This window comes from Rhinoraja longicauda, chromosome 17, assembly GCF_053455715.1.
Source record: "Rhinoraja longicauda isolate Sanriku21f chromosome 17, sRhiLon1.1, whole genome shotgun sequence".
NCBI classification, from domain to species: Eukaryota; Metazoa; Chordata; class Chondrichthyes; order Rajiformes; family Arhynchobatidae; genus Rhinoraja; species Rhinoraja longicauda.
Window position 1 is genome coordinate 8,843,778 of NC_135969.1, and position 19,051 is coordinate 8,862,828.

Here is a 19,051-nt window from a genome sequence, read left to right on the forward strand (position 1 = left end):
TAACTACCTTCTGTGGCAGAGAATTCCACAGATTCACCACCCTCTGTGTGAAAAAACCCATTCTCATCTCGGTCCTAAAAGACTTCCTCCTTATCCTTAAATTGTGACCCCTTGTTCTGGACTTCCCCAACATCGGGAACAATCTTCCTGCATCTAGCCTGTCCAACCCCTTAAGAATTTTGTAAGTTTCTATAAGATCCCCCCTCAGTCTTCTAAATTCCAGCGAGTACAAGCCGAGTCTATCCAGTCTTTCTTCATATGAAAGTCCTGCCATCCCAGGAATCAATCTGGTGAACCTTCTCTGTACTCCCTCTATGGCAAGAATGTCTTTCCTCAGATTAGGAGACCCAAACTGTACGCAATACTCCAGGTGTGGTCTCACCAATGCCCTGTACAGCTGCAGCAGAACCTCCCTGCTCCTATACTCAAATCCCCTCGCTATGAATGCCAACATACCATTCGCTTTCTTCACTGCCTGCTGCACCTGCATGCCTACTTTCAATGACTGATGTACCACGACACCCAGGTCTCGTTGCATCTCCCCTTCTCCTAATCGGCCACCATTCAGATAATAGTCTGCTTTCCTGTTCTTGCCACCAAAGTGGATAACCTCACATTTATCCACATTATACTGCATCTGCCATGCCTTTGCCCACTCACCTAACCTATCCAAGTCATGTTGCAGCCTCCTAGCATCCTCCTCACAGCTAACACTGCCCCCCAGCTTCGTGTCATCCGCAAACTTGGAGATGTTGCATTCAATTCCCTCGTCCAAATCATTAATATATATTGTAAATAGCTGGGGTCCCAGCACTGAGCCTTGCGGTACCCCACTAGTCACTGCCTGCCATTCTGAAAAGGACCCGTTTATTCCTACTCTTTGCTTCCTGTCTGCCAGCCAGTTCTCTATCCACATCAATACTGAACCCACAATACCGTGTGCTTTAAGTTTGCATACTAATCTCTTATGTGGGACCTTGTCGAAAGCCTTCTGGAAGTCCAGATATAACACATCCACTGGTTCTCCCTTATCCATTCTACTAGTTACATCCTCGAAAAATTCTATAAGATTCGTCAGACATGATTTACCTTTCATAAATCCATGCTGACTTTGCCCAATGATTTCACCACTTTCCAAATGTGCTGCTATCCCATCTTTAATAACTGACTCTAGCATTTTCCCCACTACCGATGTTAGATTAACTGGTCTGTAATTCCCCATTTTCTCTCTCCCTCCCTTTTTGAAAAGTGGGGTTACATTAGCTACCCTCCAATCCTCAGGAACTACTCCAGAATCCAAAGAGTTTTGAAAAATTATCACTAATGCATCCACTATTTCTGGGGCTACCTCCTTAAGCACTCTGGGATGCAGCCTATCTGGCCCTGGGGATTATCGGCCTTTAATCCATTCAATTTACCTAACACCACTTCCCGACTAACCTGGATTTCACTCAGTTCCTCCATCTCATTTAACCCCCGGTCCCCTGCTATTTCCGGCAGATTATTTATGTCTTCCTTAGTGAAGACAGAACCAAAGTAGTTATTCAATTGGTCTGCCATGTCCTTGTTCCCCATAATGAATTCACCTGTTTCTGACTGCAAGGGACCTACATTTGTTTTAACTAATCTTTTTCTCTTCACATATCTATAAAAGCTATGGCTATCTTGGGCTATCTCTGACACCTCTCTCCCCTTTTTTCATCTCTCCATTTCCATCAAAGGGGACAGACTATAGACTGACATCTACTACAAATCCGCCGACTCACACAGTAATCTGGATACACCTTCTCCCACCCTGCCTCTTGCAAATATGCTATCCTTCATTCTCAATGTCTCCATCCCCTCCACCTTTGCTCAGATATCCAAAATCATAAGGTCATAAGTGAAAGGAGTAGAATTAGGCCATTCGGTCCATCACGTCTACTCCACCATTCAACCATGGCTGAAGATCTGAAGAAGGGTCTCGACCAGAAACGTCACCCATTCCTTCTCTCCCGAGATGCTGCCTGACCTGCTGAGTTACTCCAGCATTTTGTGAATAAATACCTTTGATTTGTACCAGCATCTGCAGTTATTTTCTTATATTATTCAACCATGGCTAATCTATCTCCTAACCCCATTCTCCTGTCTTTTCCCCATAACATCTGACACCTGTACTAATCAAGAATCTATCTATCTCTGCCTTAAAAATATCCACTGACTTGGCCTCCACAGCCTTCTGTGGCAAAGAATTCCACAGATTCACCACCCTCTGACGAAAGAAATTGCTCCTCATCTCCTTCCTAAAAGAACGTCCTTTAATCCTGAGTCTATAACCTCTAGTCCTAGATTCTCCCACTAGTGGAAACATCCTCTCCACATTCTGTCCAATCCTTTCACTATCCTGTATGTTTCAATGAGGTCGCCCATTCTTCTAAACTCCAGCAAGTACAGGGCCAGTGCCGACAAATGCTCATCATAGGTAAACCTACTCACTCCTGGGGTCATTCTTGTAAACCTCCTCTGGACCCTCTCCAGAGCCAGCACATCCTTCCTCAGATATGATGCCCAAAATTTCTCACAATATTCCAAATGCGGCCTTAACAGTGTCTTTTCGAGCCTCAGCATTACATCCCCGATTTTTGTATACAAACCCTCTTGAAATTAATCCTACCATTGAGTTTACTTTCTTTACTACCGATTCAACTTGCAAATTAACTTTTTGAGAATCCTGCATCAGCACTCCCAATACCCTTTGCACCTCCGATTTCTGGATTCTCTCCCCATTTAGAAAATAGTCTACGCCTTTATTCCTATTACCAAAATGCATGACTCCACACTTTGCTACACTATATTCCATCTGCCACTTCTCTGCCCACTCTCCCAACCTGTCCACGTCCTTCAGCAGAGACCCTGCTTTCTCTCCGCAAGCTTGGCCACAAAGCCTTCAATCCCCTCGTCCAAATCAGTAATGTACAACGTGAAGAGTGGCAGCCCCAGCACTGACCCCTGCTGAACTCCGCTAGTCTGACAGTCAACCAGAAAAAGCCCTCTTTATTGCCGCTCTTTGTCTTCTGCCATCCAGCCAACCTACTATCCATGTTAGTATCTGCCCTTTGATACCGTGGGGTCTCATCTTCCTTAGCAACCTCACATGCGCCACCTTATCAAAGGCTTTCTGGACGTCTAAGTAAACCACATCTACTGACTCTCCTTTGTCCTGCTATTTCAAAGAATTCCAGCAAATTTGTGAAGCAAGACCTCCCTGACTTTGACCTATTTTATCGTGAACTTCTAAGTACTCCGTAACCTCATCCTTTATAATGGACTCCAAAATCTTACCAACCACTGAAGTCAGACTAACCGGTCAAAAGTTCCCACTATTCTGCTTTGCTCCCTTCTTGTGCAGTGGGTTAATATTGGCAATTTTACAATCATCTGGGACCACACCTGCCTCTAGTGATTCTTGAAATATCATTGTCAATGCCACCAGAATCTCTAAAGCCACTTCTTTCAGCACCCTCGGGTGCAGTCCATCCGATCCAGATCCACCTTCAGCCCTTTCAGCTTCCCAAGCACCTTCTCCCTGGTAATAGCCATTCCACTAACTTCCACCCCCTGACTCACTTGAATTTCAGGCACTTTGTGGGTGTCTTCCACCGTGAAGACTGACGCAAAAAAGTTATTAAACTCCTCTGCCATTTCTTTAATCCCCATTATCATTTCTCCTGCATCATTCTCCAGCGGTCCAACGCCCACTCTTGCCTCGTTCTAATTCTTTATAAAACTGAAGAAATTCTTGCTATCCTCTTTTATATTATTGGCTAGCTTACCTTCATATTTCATCTTTTCCCCCCGTATTGTCTTTTCAGTTACCTTCTGTTGTTCTTTAAAAGCTTCCCAATCCTCTGGCTTCCCAATAATTTTGCTATGTTATACGCCTTCTCTTTTAGTTTTATACTGTCCTTGATATCCCTTGTCAGCCACGGTCGCCTTTTTCCCCTCCGAGAATCTTTCTTCCTCTTTGGAATGAAAAGATCCTGCATCTTCCGGATTATTCCCAGAAATTCCTGCAATTGCTGTTCCACCATCATCCCTGCTAGGGTCCCTTTCCAGTCAACTTTGGCCAGCTCCTCCCTCAAGCCTCTGTGGTCCCCTTTGTTAAGCTGCAATACCGACACTTCCAATTTCACCTTCTCCCTCTCAAATTGCAGATTAAAACTTATCATTGTCCTCTTCAAGAGAACAATATATTGTCCTATCGAGATGTCCCTTTAGTAATTGTGGTTTTCTCCCGTGCTGCCATAGGTGGATTCCTTACCAATGTCTCCGCTGTGTCCAGTAGTTCTGTTCCCACTCCCCATCCCCACAGATGGAACAAGGATAGAGTTCTCCTGGTCCTTATCTTTCATGCTACCAGCCTCCGCTTTCATAACCTCATTCACTGACATTTCCACCACCAACGTGATCCCACAGTCACATCTTCCCATCTCCACCCATTTCTGCAGAGTTTTCTCTAAACTGGATTTGTCTCAGCGTATGCCTAGTTTAATGTCAATGAAGAGAGTCAACACTACTTGACAATTGACATCCACAAGGAGTTGTAATCATACAGTGAGCAATTGATGGTTGGTGTCAATATGAGACTATTGTTAGCATCTTACAGAAATTCCATCATCAGATTAGGCAGTGGCTGAGTGTGGTGTTTTGCCTAAGGATTGGGATTGTGGATGTGGCCGCACTGGAGATCTGTTCAATCAGTAGAAGAGGTTGGAGTCTGGAATTATGTGCCAAGAGAAGAGGGCAAGGGAACCAGTTAGAGACCAGTAGATAATTCTGGGACCAGAATAGTGTATCTGGTGAAAATGTTGGTCTGGAGCAGTCTGGGAAGAGTTCCTTATGGGGTGGAATATTGTAAGCATGTAGAGGGGTGGTTTGACCAAGGGACAGAACATGGTAAGATTTACCAGGGATTGGGAGGTCAATGGTACATGGGAGCATGGGGAATTACACTTGGCATTGATCAGAAGCGCCTGTTCAAGTAAGGTCTGTGCCTGAAAAGTATGAGTGCCCATACTCAAGCAAACCATCTATATTCATTTTATGCAGTGCATTCCCAGTGCTAGTTTACTTCACTTCAGTCAGTGAGATCTTCAGATGAAAGAAGTGAAAAATGAGATTAATGCAAATGCTGAAATTTGAAGTCAAGATTGAAAGCAGTGTTTCTCTTCAATGGATTGTGTCATCTCCCACATAATTTTATACCGTATATTTAATAGAAAGTAAGCCACCTTTTGTGTACAAAAGCAGCTTACACCAACTTCAGAAACATTAAAGGTGTTCTCTTATATGTTCTTTCAAAATATAATAGGTTGCAGACAGGTGGAATTGTATGCACTTTTTTCCCTTCCATGATAAAAACAGTAGGAGCTGGAAATATTCAGCAGTTAGGTTGCATCTGAGGAGAGAGAAGTACAGTTAAATCTACAGTTCAATTGTCCTGTTTCAGAATTGGAAACATGAGAAAAGAAATGAATTAAACATTGCAGGGGATGGGGTGGGAGGTTCTGCTGAAAAGTCATTCAAAAGAAACATATTCAGAGAAATGTTAACAGCCAGCAGGAGGAAAAAGTGTCATGAATTTGCACAATACCACTGAAATAATTTGATTTTGACACACCGAATAGTTCTGAATTTGGTGAATCTGTCATGGGCAGTGAATTTATAAGCATAAATGAACATTTTATAAAGATACTGATAATGCCTGTAGATGAGCAAAAATATTCTGAAGATTGAATACATGGTGTAGAATTCTCATGTGGTAGATGAAACAATCAATTGAAGAAATGCACTGCTTTCATTTTATGATTTCTTATAATTCCAATGTTCATCTACATTAACATTTAAAGCGCATAATATTCCTTCAATTGATTTAGAAACCAAAATTACCACTTTAAGATTGATAATAATTTAATATTTTTATTCTGACGCAGGATTTAAGGTTGAATTAACTGTGCTCATTAAGACACTGAGGTACCATTTGAGCATTACATATGCATTATGACATTTAAATAAAAAATACCTGTGAGACAACAGCTTAACTAGGACAAGATTTCCACACGTTATACTTAATGAAGTGATTTAATTTTTTCCATGGAATATGAATTACGTTATTGAATTTGTTCATTTTCTATTTTGGGAATTAGGTCAAGTTCTAGTTGAGCTGTTTACCAGAATCTGTATTTTGGAACCTTAGTTTGCTTTCTGGGTTATTTGCAGCTGTCCCTGGGCTAAATGATTGTTTAGGTCTATCCCAGATTAACTTGCATTTAAGTGGTCTACGAAATAGATCAACATATTAGTGGCATTGGTTGATAAGGTAAATATCTGAACCAGGTTACCAGACGACATAAAAATGCACGCAGAGATGGCAAGTGAATGGAAAAGTAAAATCAATTTTGTATTTTGGGAGGATTATAAGATAGCGTTTTTATTCCACCAAGAAATTAAATGAAGTAGAGAAACAAGATACTGTGGGGAAATAACTAAAGGTGTAATTTCTTATGATAAAGAATACAAACTGGATTTTAAAGTTCCTTTCCATAATAAAATAACAGATGTGAGGGGAAATGTAACTTTTATGTATAAGCTCGTTTGGCTAAAACTTAGGAGTGCTAATTTCAGAACTGGTCTGAATTGAAGCTCGGATTTCTATAATGTTCGATGGGAACAATAATTGTAACTTTAAGGCCATCACCTCTTTAAAGATTATACCACGTGTTCTTTGGATTGCAACAATGTTTAATAGAAATTCCAGGGAAGCAGCCTATGAAAAGTCTTTGAATAAACTACACATATCCTGATTGAGGGTGTTAGTGCTTCATTCATTAAATGGATGTTGTTTCCGGCTAAGAACCCACCAACGGTTCATTAGTGGTGAGGATAGTGATGTATCACAGATAATAAAATGTGACAAAGTCATTCATGGCGACTGTTTCTCGCCATGGATGCTGTCTGACCTGCTGAGCATTTCCACCATTTTCAATTTTATACATCATCATAAATGATTATAGATGGGCCTCAAATGGCAAGTAAACCACTTATTTTCATATATAAAAGCAACTTGCACCAAACTCTCAGGAACATTATAGGTATTTTCTTATCTGTCCTTTCACAAAAGGCTGCTGAAAATATTTGTAATAATTCTTCTAAAATAAAAACAGAAAGAGTTGGAAATATTCAACAGATAGACTTCATATGTAGCATAATTCACATTTCAGATCAATAGCGGTGACAACATAACTGTGTTGGTACGATAAGTTTGTGGAATTCACAATTAATCAAATCAATAAAAAACAGCGTGGGAGGAACTCAGCCGGCTGGGCAATATCTGTGGAGTGAAATTGGCAGACGGGTTTTGGGTCAGCACTCTTCAGACTTGATGAATTACATTACGTATTAGATGATTAAGCATAGGAAATCTGAAACAAAGGCACTTAATGCAGTGTCGAGTGTGAATAAAAAGTCAAGCCCAGTAACTGTTGAAGACAAAATGCTAGGCCTGTCAGACACTAGTTATATTGGAGATTTCAGTTGTTTCATCAAGACGATGGAGCCCTTCAGTTGATAAATCAAAAGGCTAGAAATGTCTTTGATGAATAACATTACTGAAGTGGAAAGCATGGGTGAATATGCTTGGAATGAATCACATATGAGAATAAGAGAAGGCTCTATTCTATGTGGAAAAGGGGATAGAAACTTATGGAAACTTATTGGCACATCATGGAGCAACCAATGTCTCATTTAACAAAGAAATGGCAAAGTCACAAAATCATTTCAAACTGGTCCCATCAGAGATTGTGCCAAGTTACAAGGGTGAACCCCATAACTGGAATTCAGGCGGTGAATAACTACCCTGAAAGATTGGTATGGTACTGCAATTTTAGTATACTTCCAGATTGCAAGATGGCAGAACACCAATTAAGAGAACCTAATCTTGCCCAAGCCATGTGACGTGTAGGCAAAGACCCACTGGTCTGATGGGAAATCCTGCTGCTACTGCATTGGGAATCATTCAATATAAATCAGACCAACAAGACATTTTTTATTGTAGAAAGCAATGACACACGGTTTAAGACTGTATACAAAGACTGAGAACAGCACTCCTAAACAATGATGGTCAAGCATTGTGGCAATGGAAAGAAAACAAATCCAGTTAAATAGCAGAGAAGGGAGGTCTACACAATATTGAGGCATTTGAGCAACACGAGGAATATGCTTTACATTGAACATATTATATTAGTCACGAGAAAAACAGTGATTTCAAAACTAGAGGGCAAATTAATAATCAAGACATCAACATAAATACTGTCACAGGTGCAGAATAATCCTAGCTAAAGGATAGACATAACAATACAATACAATATATCTTTATTGTCATTGTACCCAGGGGTACAACGAGATTGGGAATGCGCCTCCCATACGATGCAATAATTTAGGTAATTTAGACAGCAGCAACCCAACGAAACAGTTGTAACAGTTTTGGACAGGGTAAAGTGCAAGTTGATCGATGCGTTGTGGCCATCCGGCTCAGCAGGACCGGTTCATAGCAGCTATGGCCCTGGGGATGAAGCTGTTCCTGAGTCTGGAGGTGCGGGCATAGAAGGCCTTTATCGTCTGCCCGATGGAAGGAGTTCGAACAGACTGTTGCAGGGGTGTGAAGAGTCTTTGTGGATGCTGGTGGCTTTTCTGAGGCATCGTGTGTTGTAGATGCCCTCCAAGTCTGGTAGCTGTGTTCCGATGGCCCTCTGAGCTCTATGGACTACCCGCTGTAGAGCTTTCCTTTCTGCCTCCGTGCAGCTGAGGTACCACACAGGGATGCCATGCGTTAGGATGCTCTCTATGGTGCAGCGGTAGAAGGTCGTCAGCAGCTGTTGGGGTAGACCAGACTTTTTCAGTGTTCTTAAGTAGAACAGTCTTTGTTGTGCCTTCTTGACCAGTTTTAGTAAGGTCTTATTAGCCAAAAGCATGTTAAAATTTAGAACTTACACTGGCTAGATCATAACAATATTGAGTCCTGTGGGCAAATGAGTAATTTTGAGTATTTTTATGATGTCCATTGTATTGTCTGAAGGGGTTAACACTCTGGAAAAACAATATTAATATGTCAAATCTGATTGCAAGATTTCAATCAGGTAAGGCTGAAGTGTACACCCCACTTGCCTAAAGTCGACACAATCCTCATGTTTGAGACACAGGTTATGGCCTCAAGGCTCATTTTCATAATCTATACAAGAAAATCTAGGTATTAAAGGAATGCTGTCATGTTGAAGATGTTGAATGTGATTTTAACCCAAGACCTGTACCGTTCTCTTAGGTAAATGTTAAAGATCCCCATGACACTTTCAAGTAAGTTTCTTTGTTGTCTCTCACCCAATATTTATCACTCACTCAATATTACTAAAACTGTTTTTTCTGGTCATGTTTCCCATTTAATGTAACTTGTTAAATTAAAATTAGCTTCACACAATACTTCATAAAGTGCTTCTTGGCTATGACCTACTTGCAGACATCTTGAAAGGATGAAGAAAGAACGACATAAATATAAATTTCCATTTCTTTTTTGAAATCAGTAATATTCCACCCCTTTGTATATTTTATCTCAAAGCTCCACGTCCATTTTTCTAGCTCAAGGGAAACTGCAAGGGTAAAAAGACCCTAATGGGAGTTATTTATAGGCCCCCAAACAGTACCCAGGATATAGGGTACAAATTACATCAGGAGATACAATAAGAAAGTCATGGGGGATTTTAATATGCAGGTTGACTGGGAAAATCAGGTTGGTACTGGACCCCAAGAGAGGGAATTTGGACAGTGCCTCCGAGATGGTTTCTTAGAGCAGCTTGTAGTGGAGCCTACCAAGGAAAAGGCAATTTTGGATAGTGTTGTGTAATGAACTGGATTTGATAAAGGGAACTTCTACCGCTGCACCATAGAGAGCATCCTAACACGTGGCATCCCTGTGTCGTATCTCAGCTGCACAGAGGCAGAGATGAAAACTCTTCAGCGGGTAGTCCATAGAGCTCAGAGGACTATCGGAACACAGCTACCAGCCTTGGAGGGCATCTACAACACACGATGCCTCAGAAAAGCCACCAGCATCCATAAAGACTCTTCACACCCCTGCAACAGTCTGTTCGAACTTCTACCATCGGGCAGACGATACAAGGCCTTCTACGCCCGCACCTCCAGACTCAGGAACAGCTTCATCCCCAGGGCCATAACTGCTATGAACCGGTCCTGCTGAGCCGGATGGTCACATCGCACAGTGAACCGGCACAGATCTACTTGCACTTTATTCTGTTTTAAAACTGTTCTAATTTGTTTCATTGGGTTGTTTAAATTAATACTGATTAGCTAATTAATTTATTGCATTGAATAGAAGTCGCATTCCCAATCTCGTTGACAATAAAGATATATTGTATTGTATTGTATTGTAAAGGAACCACTAGAAGGTAGCGATCATAATATGATAAGAATCAACCTGCAATTTGAGAGGGAGAAGACAAAATTGGATATGTCGGTATTACTGCTGAGCAAAGGGGACTACAGATGCATGAGGGAGGAGCTGGCCAAAGTGGACTGGAAAGGGACCCTAGCAGGAATTACAATGGAACAGCAATGGCAAGAATTTTTGGGAACAATTTGGAAGATGCAGGATCTTTCCATTCCAAAGAGGAAGAAAGATTCTAGGGGGAGAATGAGGCAAGCGTGGCTGACATGGGAAGTCAAAGGCAGCATAAAATTAAAAGAGAAGGCATATAAAGATTAGTGGGAAGCTAGAGAATTGGGAAGCTTTTAAAAAACAACAGAAGGTAACTCTAAAGGCAGTACAGGGAGAAAAGATGAAATATGAAGGTAAGCTAGCCAATAATATAAGAGGATAGCAAGAGTTTCTTCAGAGTTATAAAGAGTAAGAAAGAGGTAAAAGTGCCAATTGGACCACTGGAAAATGATGCTGAAGAAGTGATAATGGGAATAAAGAAATGGCAGAGGAATTAAATAACTTTTTTTGCAGCAGTCTTCACAGTAGAAAATACCAGCATCGTGCCTGAAATTCAAGAGTGTCAGGGGGTGGAAATTAGTGGAGTGGGTATTACTAAGAAGGTGCTTGGGAAACTGAAAGGGCTAAAGGTGGATAAAGTCTGGTGGTGGATAAGTCACCTGGACTGGATGGACTGCAGGGTTCTGGAAGAGGTGGCTTTAGAAATTGTGGAGGCGTTAGAAGTGATCTTTCAAGAATCACTAGATCAGGAGTGGTTCCAGACTATTGGGAAATTGCAAATATTACCCCGTTGTTCTAGAAGGGAGCAAAGCGGAAGAGTGGAAACTATAGGCCGGTTAGCCTGACTTCAGTGGTTGTAAGATTTTAGAGTCCATTATAAAGTAGGAGGTTTCTAAGTACTTAAAATTAATGATAAAATAGGCAGACGTTAGCATGGTTATGTGAGGGGGAGATCCTGCCTGGGGAATCTGTTGGAATTCTTTGGGGAAGTAAATAGCAGGAGAGACAAAGAAGAGTCAGTGGATGTTGTTTACCTAGATTTCAGAAAGCCTTTCATAAGGTGCCCCACATGACACTGCTAAAGAAGATGAGAGCCCATGGTATCAGAGAAGATACTAGCATGGATAGCAGGGTGGTTGGATGGCAGAAGGCAAAGAGTGGCAGTAATGGGGGCTTTTTCTGGTTGGCTGCCAGTGACTAGCTGAGATCCGCAAAGGTTGTTGCTAGAGTTGCTACTCTTCACATTGTATATCAATGCTTTGGTTGAGGAGATTGAAGACTTTGTGGCCTTTTGCAGAAGATACGCAGAAAGGTGGAGGAACAGGTAGTGTAGAGAAAGTAGGGACTCTGCAGAAGGTCTTGGACAGTTTGGGAGAGTGGGCAGATGGAATATAGTGCAGCAAAGTGTGGAGTCATGCATTTTGGTAGTAGGAATAAAGGCGTAAATTATTTTCTAAATGGAGAGAGGTTTCCCAAAAAGTTAATTTGCACTTGATTGCAAATGCATTGCGAGCATTTATTTCAAGAAAACTAGAATACAAAAACAGGGATGTAATGCTGAGGCATCATCTGGATATTGCGAATAAACTAGGGTCCCATAGCTGAGGAAGGATGTGCTGGCTCTGGACAGGGTCTAGAGGTTTTATAATGATCCCAGGAATACGTAGGTTAACATATTATGAGTGTTTGACAGCGTTGGGCCTCTACTTGCTGGAGTTGAGAAGGATGAGGGGGGACCTCATTGAAACTTACAGGAAAGTGAAAGGCTTGGATAGAGTGGATGTGGAGAGGATGTTTCTACTGGTCGGAGAATCTAGGACCAGACGTCATAGTCTCTGAATTACAGGACGTTCTTTTCGGAAGGAGATGAGGAAATTCTCCAGTCAGAGGATGGCGAATCTGTGGAATTCATTGCCACAGAAGGCTGTGGAGGCCAAGTCAATGGATATTTTTAAGACACAGATAAATAGATGCTTGAATAGTACGAGTGTCAGAGGTTATGGGGAGAAGACAGGAGAATGACGAGGAGAGTTAGATCACAATGTTTGAATAGCGGAGTAGACTTGATGGGCTGGACGGCCTAATTCTGCTCCAATCACTTATGAACTCAGTTATACTCTTTCTGTAATTCGTGTTCCAGACTTGAACACAATATTCCAAGCAGGACCCGATATTATTCCTGGCATCAGCATATCCCTTGAGGGATCTATTGATTACTAGACCAAGTGGACCCGTTGGGCCCAAACCTCTCCTGCATTGGTGCAGCACCCTTTCCTCCCCCCCCGCCCTTCCCTCTCCCCCTCCCCTCAACCCCCCTTATCCTCTCTCCTCCCCCCTCCCTCCCTAGGCGATAGATTTAAACTTTAAAATTTGAATGACTTTAAAAATACACCACCGATTTCAATGAAACTTCTTCCATTAGCACCAAAGGGACGACGGTGAGTAAGTTTGACCTAAAATTGTCGCGCTATCGTGTACCGTTTTGGCTGTAGTTCAGGAACAAACGAGAGTTTTAGTATATAGATTTTGTATTTCTGAATGGATGACATTATTCAATCTGCTGAATGCAGTGAAATCAACTCACTTCTCTGAACAGACTACATTTCTCTATAATATGCCCCCCATCAGCAAGGTAAATTTAACAATACTTCCTTCAAGGATTTTTCCACAAAGTTTTTTTACATTCCCTCTGTAAATTCCACGTTAAGTCCTTAAGAAACATCCCAAGAAACTTGAAAGTAATGGATTGCTTTGTCAATGATGTCAGTATTATTTTCTGGCCAAATATGGAGAGCCATCTAGAAGCACCACAAACAAAAAATGAATAAATGACTAAGTAATCATTTTATTGTATTGGTACAGGGAAGAATGTGCTCCGGATAGCAGAAAAAAATCACTGCTCGTTTTCAAAAGGATACATGAGATCTGTTGAATTCACTTGAAAAGACAGAAAAGACGCTGAGGTACTCCAACACTTTGTGTCTTTTTTGTAAACAAGTATCTGCAGTTCCTTGTTTCTACAGAAAGATCCTTTGCTTCACATTGCATCTGAAAGACAAAGAAATATCTGCCAGACCAGATCATGGAGAAAAATGATCCCCCAAAGTAACTAATTATCTCATCTTTATCCTATCAAACTGCATAAAAGCATTCTATAGTGATCTGGACCTCAGCCCCCACAGGTTTATAAGACAAAGGAGCAGAATTAGACCATTTGGCCCATTCAATCATGGCTGATCTATTTTTACCTCAACCCCATTCTTCTGCCCTCTCCCTGTAACCTTTGACACCCTAAATTGACATATCCAAATGTATATGGTAACACAAGGAAATTTACACTGATTATTAATGAAGGCAGACCGTAGTTTCAGTAAAAGTATTGACAAGAGGACAACTCCATATGTCTTTGTAAGAATAATCGTGGGAAATAATATATAATCAGTTGCATGAGAAAATGAGAACAAGGAGCGATAAATTACATAGTGATAGTGGGTGCGTATTTCATATGCCAATAGGAATAACACGTAAGATCCAATGTTCCAACATCCAATAATGTTGCAACATCCAATCATTCATAACCATGAACTGATTAATCAAGACAAATGAATCAGTTCAAAATTTAAAAAGCAAAACAAAAGATTAAAATACATAATTTAAAACAATTGTAAAAGATTCAGAACATCTTGGTCTTAAAGCGAGTGCAAGCAGTGAACATCCTGTATTTGTGGCCTGGGAATCAAACAGCTGAGTGTTAGTGGTTCCCAATGGAACTCCCAATGGTACAAGTCAGCCATTTGTGTTGCCAACAAAACAGACTTAATCTATGTGGTCAATTAAGTGTCATCTTGTGACAGGAACATATCATTCCTTTCTCAATGCTGTTTTATGGCACAGAAATTCTGAGCTACACCAATGACAAAGGAACTGCTGTTAATTAAGGAAACACCTAACTCATTTTTTTCAGTAGTCACAATATCTATTTTACTTCTGCTGATATCGCAAAATAGCGTTGTAAAATATGGAACTCTCTTCACCGTGGAGTATTGCCTCGGTTGCTTATGTTACGCCTCAGCAGATGAGAAATGCAGACTTGCTACATGGTACTCAGTGATACCCTTAAGGCCTTTGTACTCCATTGCTTAAAGGTTGCTTTATGTAGAATGATACATGCATTCATTGAATATGCATGATTAGAAAAATGTATTGTATTATTTTAGAAGTACATAAAGTGTCAACTTGGAATGAGAAGAATAGTATGAAGCAATTGGAAAAATAGGTTACATTTAATTCAAATGAGTTTAAAAAACTCAATTGGCAGGGAAAAAAACCTTTCAACTTGTTTAAAATAAAGACATTTAAATCTTTATAGAGATTAGACTTTCAATATATCCAACTAATGGAAAACAATAAGAATAGTAAAAGCAAGACTCTGATAGCAAGAAGTACTTCATGTACTAACTTTCAAATGGAATAGACTTCCAAATGGCAAAAAATCTGTTGAATTACTTAAGAATGAAATTGGAGGGATCTATGGAGCATCTCTCAATTTACAAAGTGAAATGGATAGCAATGTATTCAGCAGAGATATTAAGGGTTATGTATCCGAGACCAGTAAATAGAATTGAAATAGCCAATTTCCAGCTGTAATAATAGCCAATTTTCCAACTTCCAACTCTAGGAACTGAATAGCCTATTCCTTTCTATGGATGGATGAACTGAGGTCGACTGCGTGACATCTTTATGTCATATTCAGAACAGAAATAATTTGGCAAGTAATAAATGAATAATGAATCCACATTGAAATTATATTGAGAACTTGTGTCTCCTTTGAAATATCTGGCTAATGTTCAAAATGGCAACAAGGGAAATAAAATCCTAATCTGTTAAATATGAAAATAAACCCCAATTGGTGTAGGAAGGTGTTTGGCATGCAACTCTTGATTTAATTATGCTAATATTTAGACTATTGATTGCACTTTAAACAGCTATTTTATTAGTGCAAAAACCTCAAAGCATCACAAATGCAAATGCCTATTTTCTTCCTGTTGCCTTCAACCTTTGAATAAATTAAGGAACTCAATTACTTGTTTATTAAACTTACCTTCTTGATTGCATCCATTGCAGATCCATTACTTTTTTTACATTCTTGATCCTTTTGTTCATCCATTCCATGACTCATGTGGTCAAATAATAAAACTACCATCTCATTTGACATAGTACCTGACTTCCAGATAATCCTGGAATGTAGAAATTGCCCTGTTTTGTAGTTTCACTACAAAATGTTTAAAAAAACACTTTTAAAAAAGTGGTAAATTAGGTGGAACAAAGTACTTTATTATTTAAGAAAAAAATGTACAGTACTGTTCCTGCAACATACCAAAATAAGAAATAAAAGGAAAGTCAAACTCAGTAAACTGTACCATGCAATCATTAAGTGGACCACATATATCATCTCTAAATTCAGAGATCACATCTATGCTGACCAGTTTTTTAAAAACGGCAATGTTTAAAGTATCAATTCAAAGACTGTGCAGATATTTTATCAAATCAGTTCATAGTCATTAAAAGACATCCTGAACACATCATATGGATTCATTTTGATGTTTTATTACAAACAGCCATGGTTTATATTTAAAATATAAATCTGTAAAACACAATTATCCATTGACTGTACATGTTTTTACAATATACAATCCAGGAATTTAATGTGGTGCAAAAACAGTTTTGCATATAGCCACTGGCCACATCAAACAAAGGTTTTGGCAGTCGCACTAAAAGTTAACTAGGGATCAACATTTCACTACATTATCAAAGGGGCCTGCATACTGTACAATAACAGTTGTATGTGTAAATGGATTATTAACTTGAAACAGTCATCATGTAACTCTTAGAAGGACTCGATCTGCCAATTCTAAATTCATCCTTGCAACTTATCATACTATCCAAGGGGGAGATCGCGCTGCTGGGTACATTTTCATAAAGAACACAAATGGACCCGTCTTCACCTATTCGGTAGGACACCTCGAACGGGTCGACCCACAGAGTCAATTCACTTGGCAAAAGTTGAAAAAGTTGTTGACTGTTGAGCCCGATGATGTTGGACGCCCTTGCTATCAGAGGATCCATTTTGTGGTTGATCCTAATGCATCGATAGCCCGATCCTTTGCAGGGCATGTGGGGGAACCAGTGGTGTCGGTAGTGTTCTGTCAAACAAAGACAACAAACGTTATATTCAAATGACCTGCAAAATTCGTTCTGCTCTGCTTTCTTTGTGAACCCAACTGCGCTTTGTTCCTTTCTGTAAGACAGAAGGGGGGGGGGGGCGAGGGGAAGAATAGAACCACACTTTTCATGATTTATATTCCTCTAAAGGGTACAATTTCGGTTCCTTCGTGGTGTTTGGCAAATGGTCGACGTTGTGGTAACAACGCTCTGGAGGTCTTCACACAAAAACACCACCAGCCCTCACTCACTCCTCTCCCCCCAAAAAAAACCCTTGTGTGCGCTTCCCTTTCCCCCTTACCTGCCAAAGCTTTCTCCAACGACTCGCTGAAATGTTGGAGCTGTTCGTCTGAAATGAGCCCTGTCGTCCTCAGCAGTCTGGTGATAAAGCCCACGGCAGTTGTGATTTCAGTTTTCATTTTGATCAACTCTTCTCCAGGACTCATCAGCTGGCTCAAACAGAAGGGGGAAAAAAACGATCCTCTCTTTCTCTTCAATCGACTTTTTTTTTCTCCCCCCACCCCCACCCAAAGAAAATGTCCAATCAAATGTCGGCAACTAATTATTGTTTTGAACGGAGCAGGCTTTTCCTCTTGTTCTTACTCGGTTTTGTTCTCTGGGCCCAGAAACAAAACACGACGGACTTTCTTTCCCCCTTTTGTTCGGATCAAGGCGACGAATTCGACTTTTTTTTCTTTTTGCTCTTTCTGGGGTTTTTTTCCTGATTACAAAAGCGTCTCTTCGGTGTGTGCGGGTGGGTTTTTTTTGTGTTGTGTGTTTTTTTTTTTTCTAACGACGAGACTCGGCTAAGGGAGATACTTTTTTTTTCTTACACACAGCCGAGTGAATGGAGAGGGTGAAGAGACATGGACGACGACAACGACGCGACCCGCGGCCAATCTCCAGCAACACAAAACCCCGCAGCAGAGCTGTAAACACCGCCAGCGCAGCGCAGCCCCTCTGTGACCTCACACACGCCGCCTCACAGCCAATCGAATCACCGGGTTCACCCACGTCACAATGCCTCATCTGCATACCACGCACATGCGCTGTTTCTCCTCCTCCTCCTCCTCCTCCACCTCCACCTCCACTGTCAACTCAGTCAGTCGTCTGAAGACACACATAAAATGTCGGAGTAACTCGCCGGGTCAGGCAGCATCTCTGGATCGCAGGAATGGGTGACGTTTCGGGTCGAGACCCATCTTCAGAGTGAGAGTCAGGGGGAGAGGGAGACACAGAGATAGAGCAAGTGTCAGGTGTGAAAACGAGACATCAAAGGGGATGCCAAATCAAGGAAAATGTAGGAGATCAAGTGTAGGAAGGAACTGCAGATGCTGGTTATGTCTATCTTTAGAAGAGGTCATTGTTAGATGACAACGAGGCATACAGAGATAAAATGTAATCAGGGGGCAGTCAGACTGGTTAGAGAAGTAGGAAGGGGGAGGAATGGAGACAGAGGGTTACTTTGAACTTAGAGAAGTCAATATTCATACTGCTGGGGTGTCCAAGCAAAATATGAGGTGCTGTGCTGCCAATCAGCGCTGGGCCTCACTCTGACTGGAGGAGGCCCAAGACAGAAAGGTCAGTGTGGGAATGGGAGGGGGAGTTAAAGTGTTTAGCAACTGAGAGATCAAAGACAAAATTGTGGAGCATTTGGATAGTAGTAGCAGGATTGTTCCGAGTCGGCATGGATTTACGAAGGGGAAATCATGCTTGACTAATCTTCTGGAATTTTTTGAGGATGTAACCAGGAAAATTGACAGGGGAGAACCGGTGGATGTGGTGTACCTTGACTTTCAGAAAGCCTTTGACAAATAGTATAAGAAAATAACTGCAGATGCTGGTACAAATCGATTTATTCACAAAAAGCTGGAGTAACTCAGCAGGTCAGGCAGCATCTCGGGAGAGAAGGTTCCACATAGGAGATTAGTGGGCAAAATTAGAGCACATGGTATTGGAGGTAGGGTACTGACATGGATAGAAAATTGGTTGACAGACAGAAAGCAAAGAGTGGGGATAAATGGGTCCCTTTCAGAATGGCAGGCAGTAACTAGTGGGGTACCGCAAGGCTCGGTGCTGGGACCGCAGCTATTTACAATATACATTAATGACTTGGATGAAGGGATTAAAAGTATCTTTAGCAAATTTGCAGATGATACAAAGCTGGGTGGTAGTGTGAACTGTGAGGAAGATGCTATGAGGTTGCAGGGTGACTTGGACAGGTTGTGTGAGTGGGCGGATGCATGGCAGATGCAGTTTAATGTGGATAAGTGTGAGGTTATCCAC

At 41.0% G+C, this 19,051-nt stretch overlaps 1 protein-coding gene across 1 annotated transcript; it reads right to left on the reverse strand.

The window, feature by feature from the left end:
• Positions 1-15,876: 15,876 nt before the first annotated feature.
• LOC144601597 (protein BTG1) lies at positions 15,877-17,711 on the reverse strand. The gene is made up of 2 exons (XM_078413806.1): positions 17,067-17,711; positions 15,877-16,746 (listed from the first exon to the last, which is right to left on the reverse strand). The coding sequence occupies exons 1-2, from the start codon at positions 17,209-17,211 to the stop codon at positions 16,403-16,405; spliced, it is 489 nt and encodes a 162-aa protein (XP_078269932.1). The 5' UTR covers positions 17,212-17,711; the 3' UTR covers positions 15,877-16,402.
• Positions 17,712-19,051: the final 1,340 nt, after the last annotated feature.

Bases quoted from the DNA above. Each gene is read 5' to 3' on its own strand.
- LOC144601597 (XM_078413806.1), bottom strand. From the start codon at position 17,211: ATGAGTCCTGGAGAAGAGTTGATCAAAATGAAAACTGAAATCACAACT. The intron at 16,747-17,066 runs GTAAGGGGGAAA...TTTGTTTGACAG, and splicing joins GTTGGAGAAAGCTTTGGCAG to AACACTACCGACACCACTGG.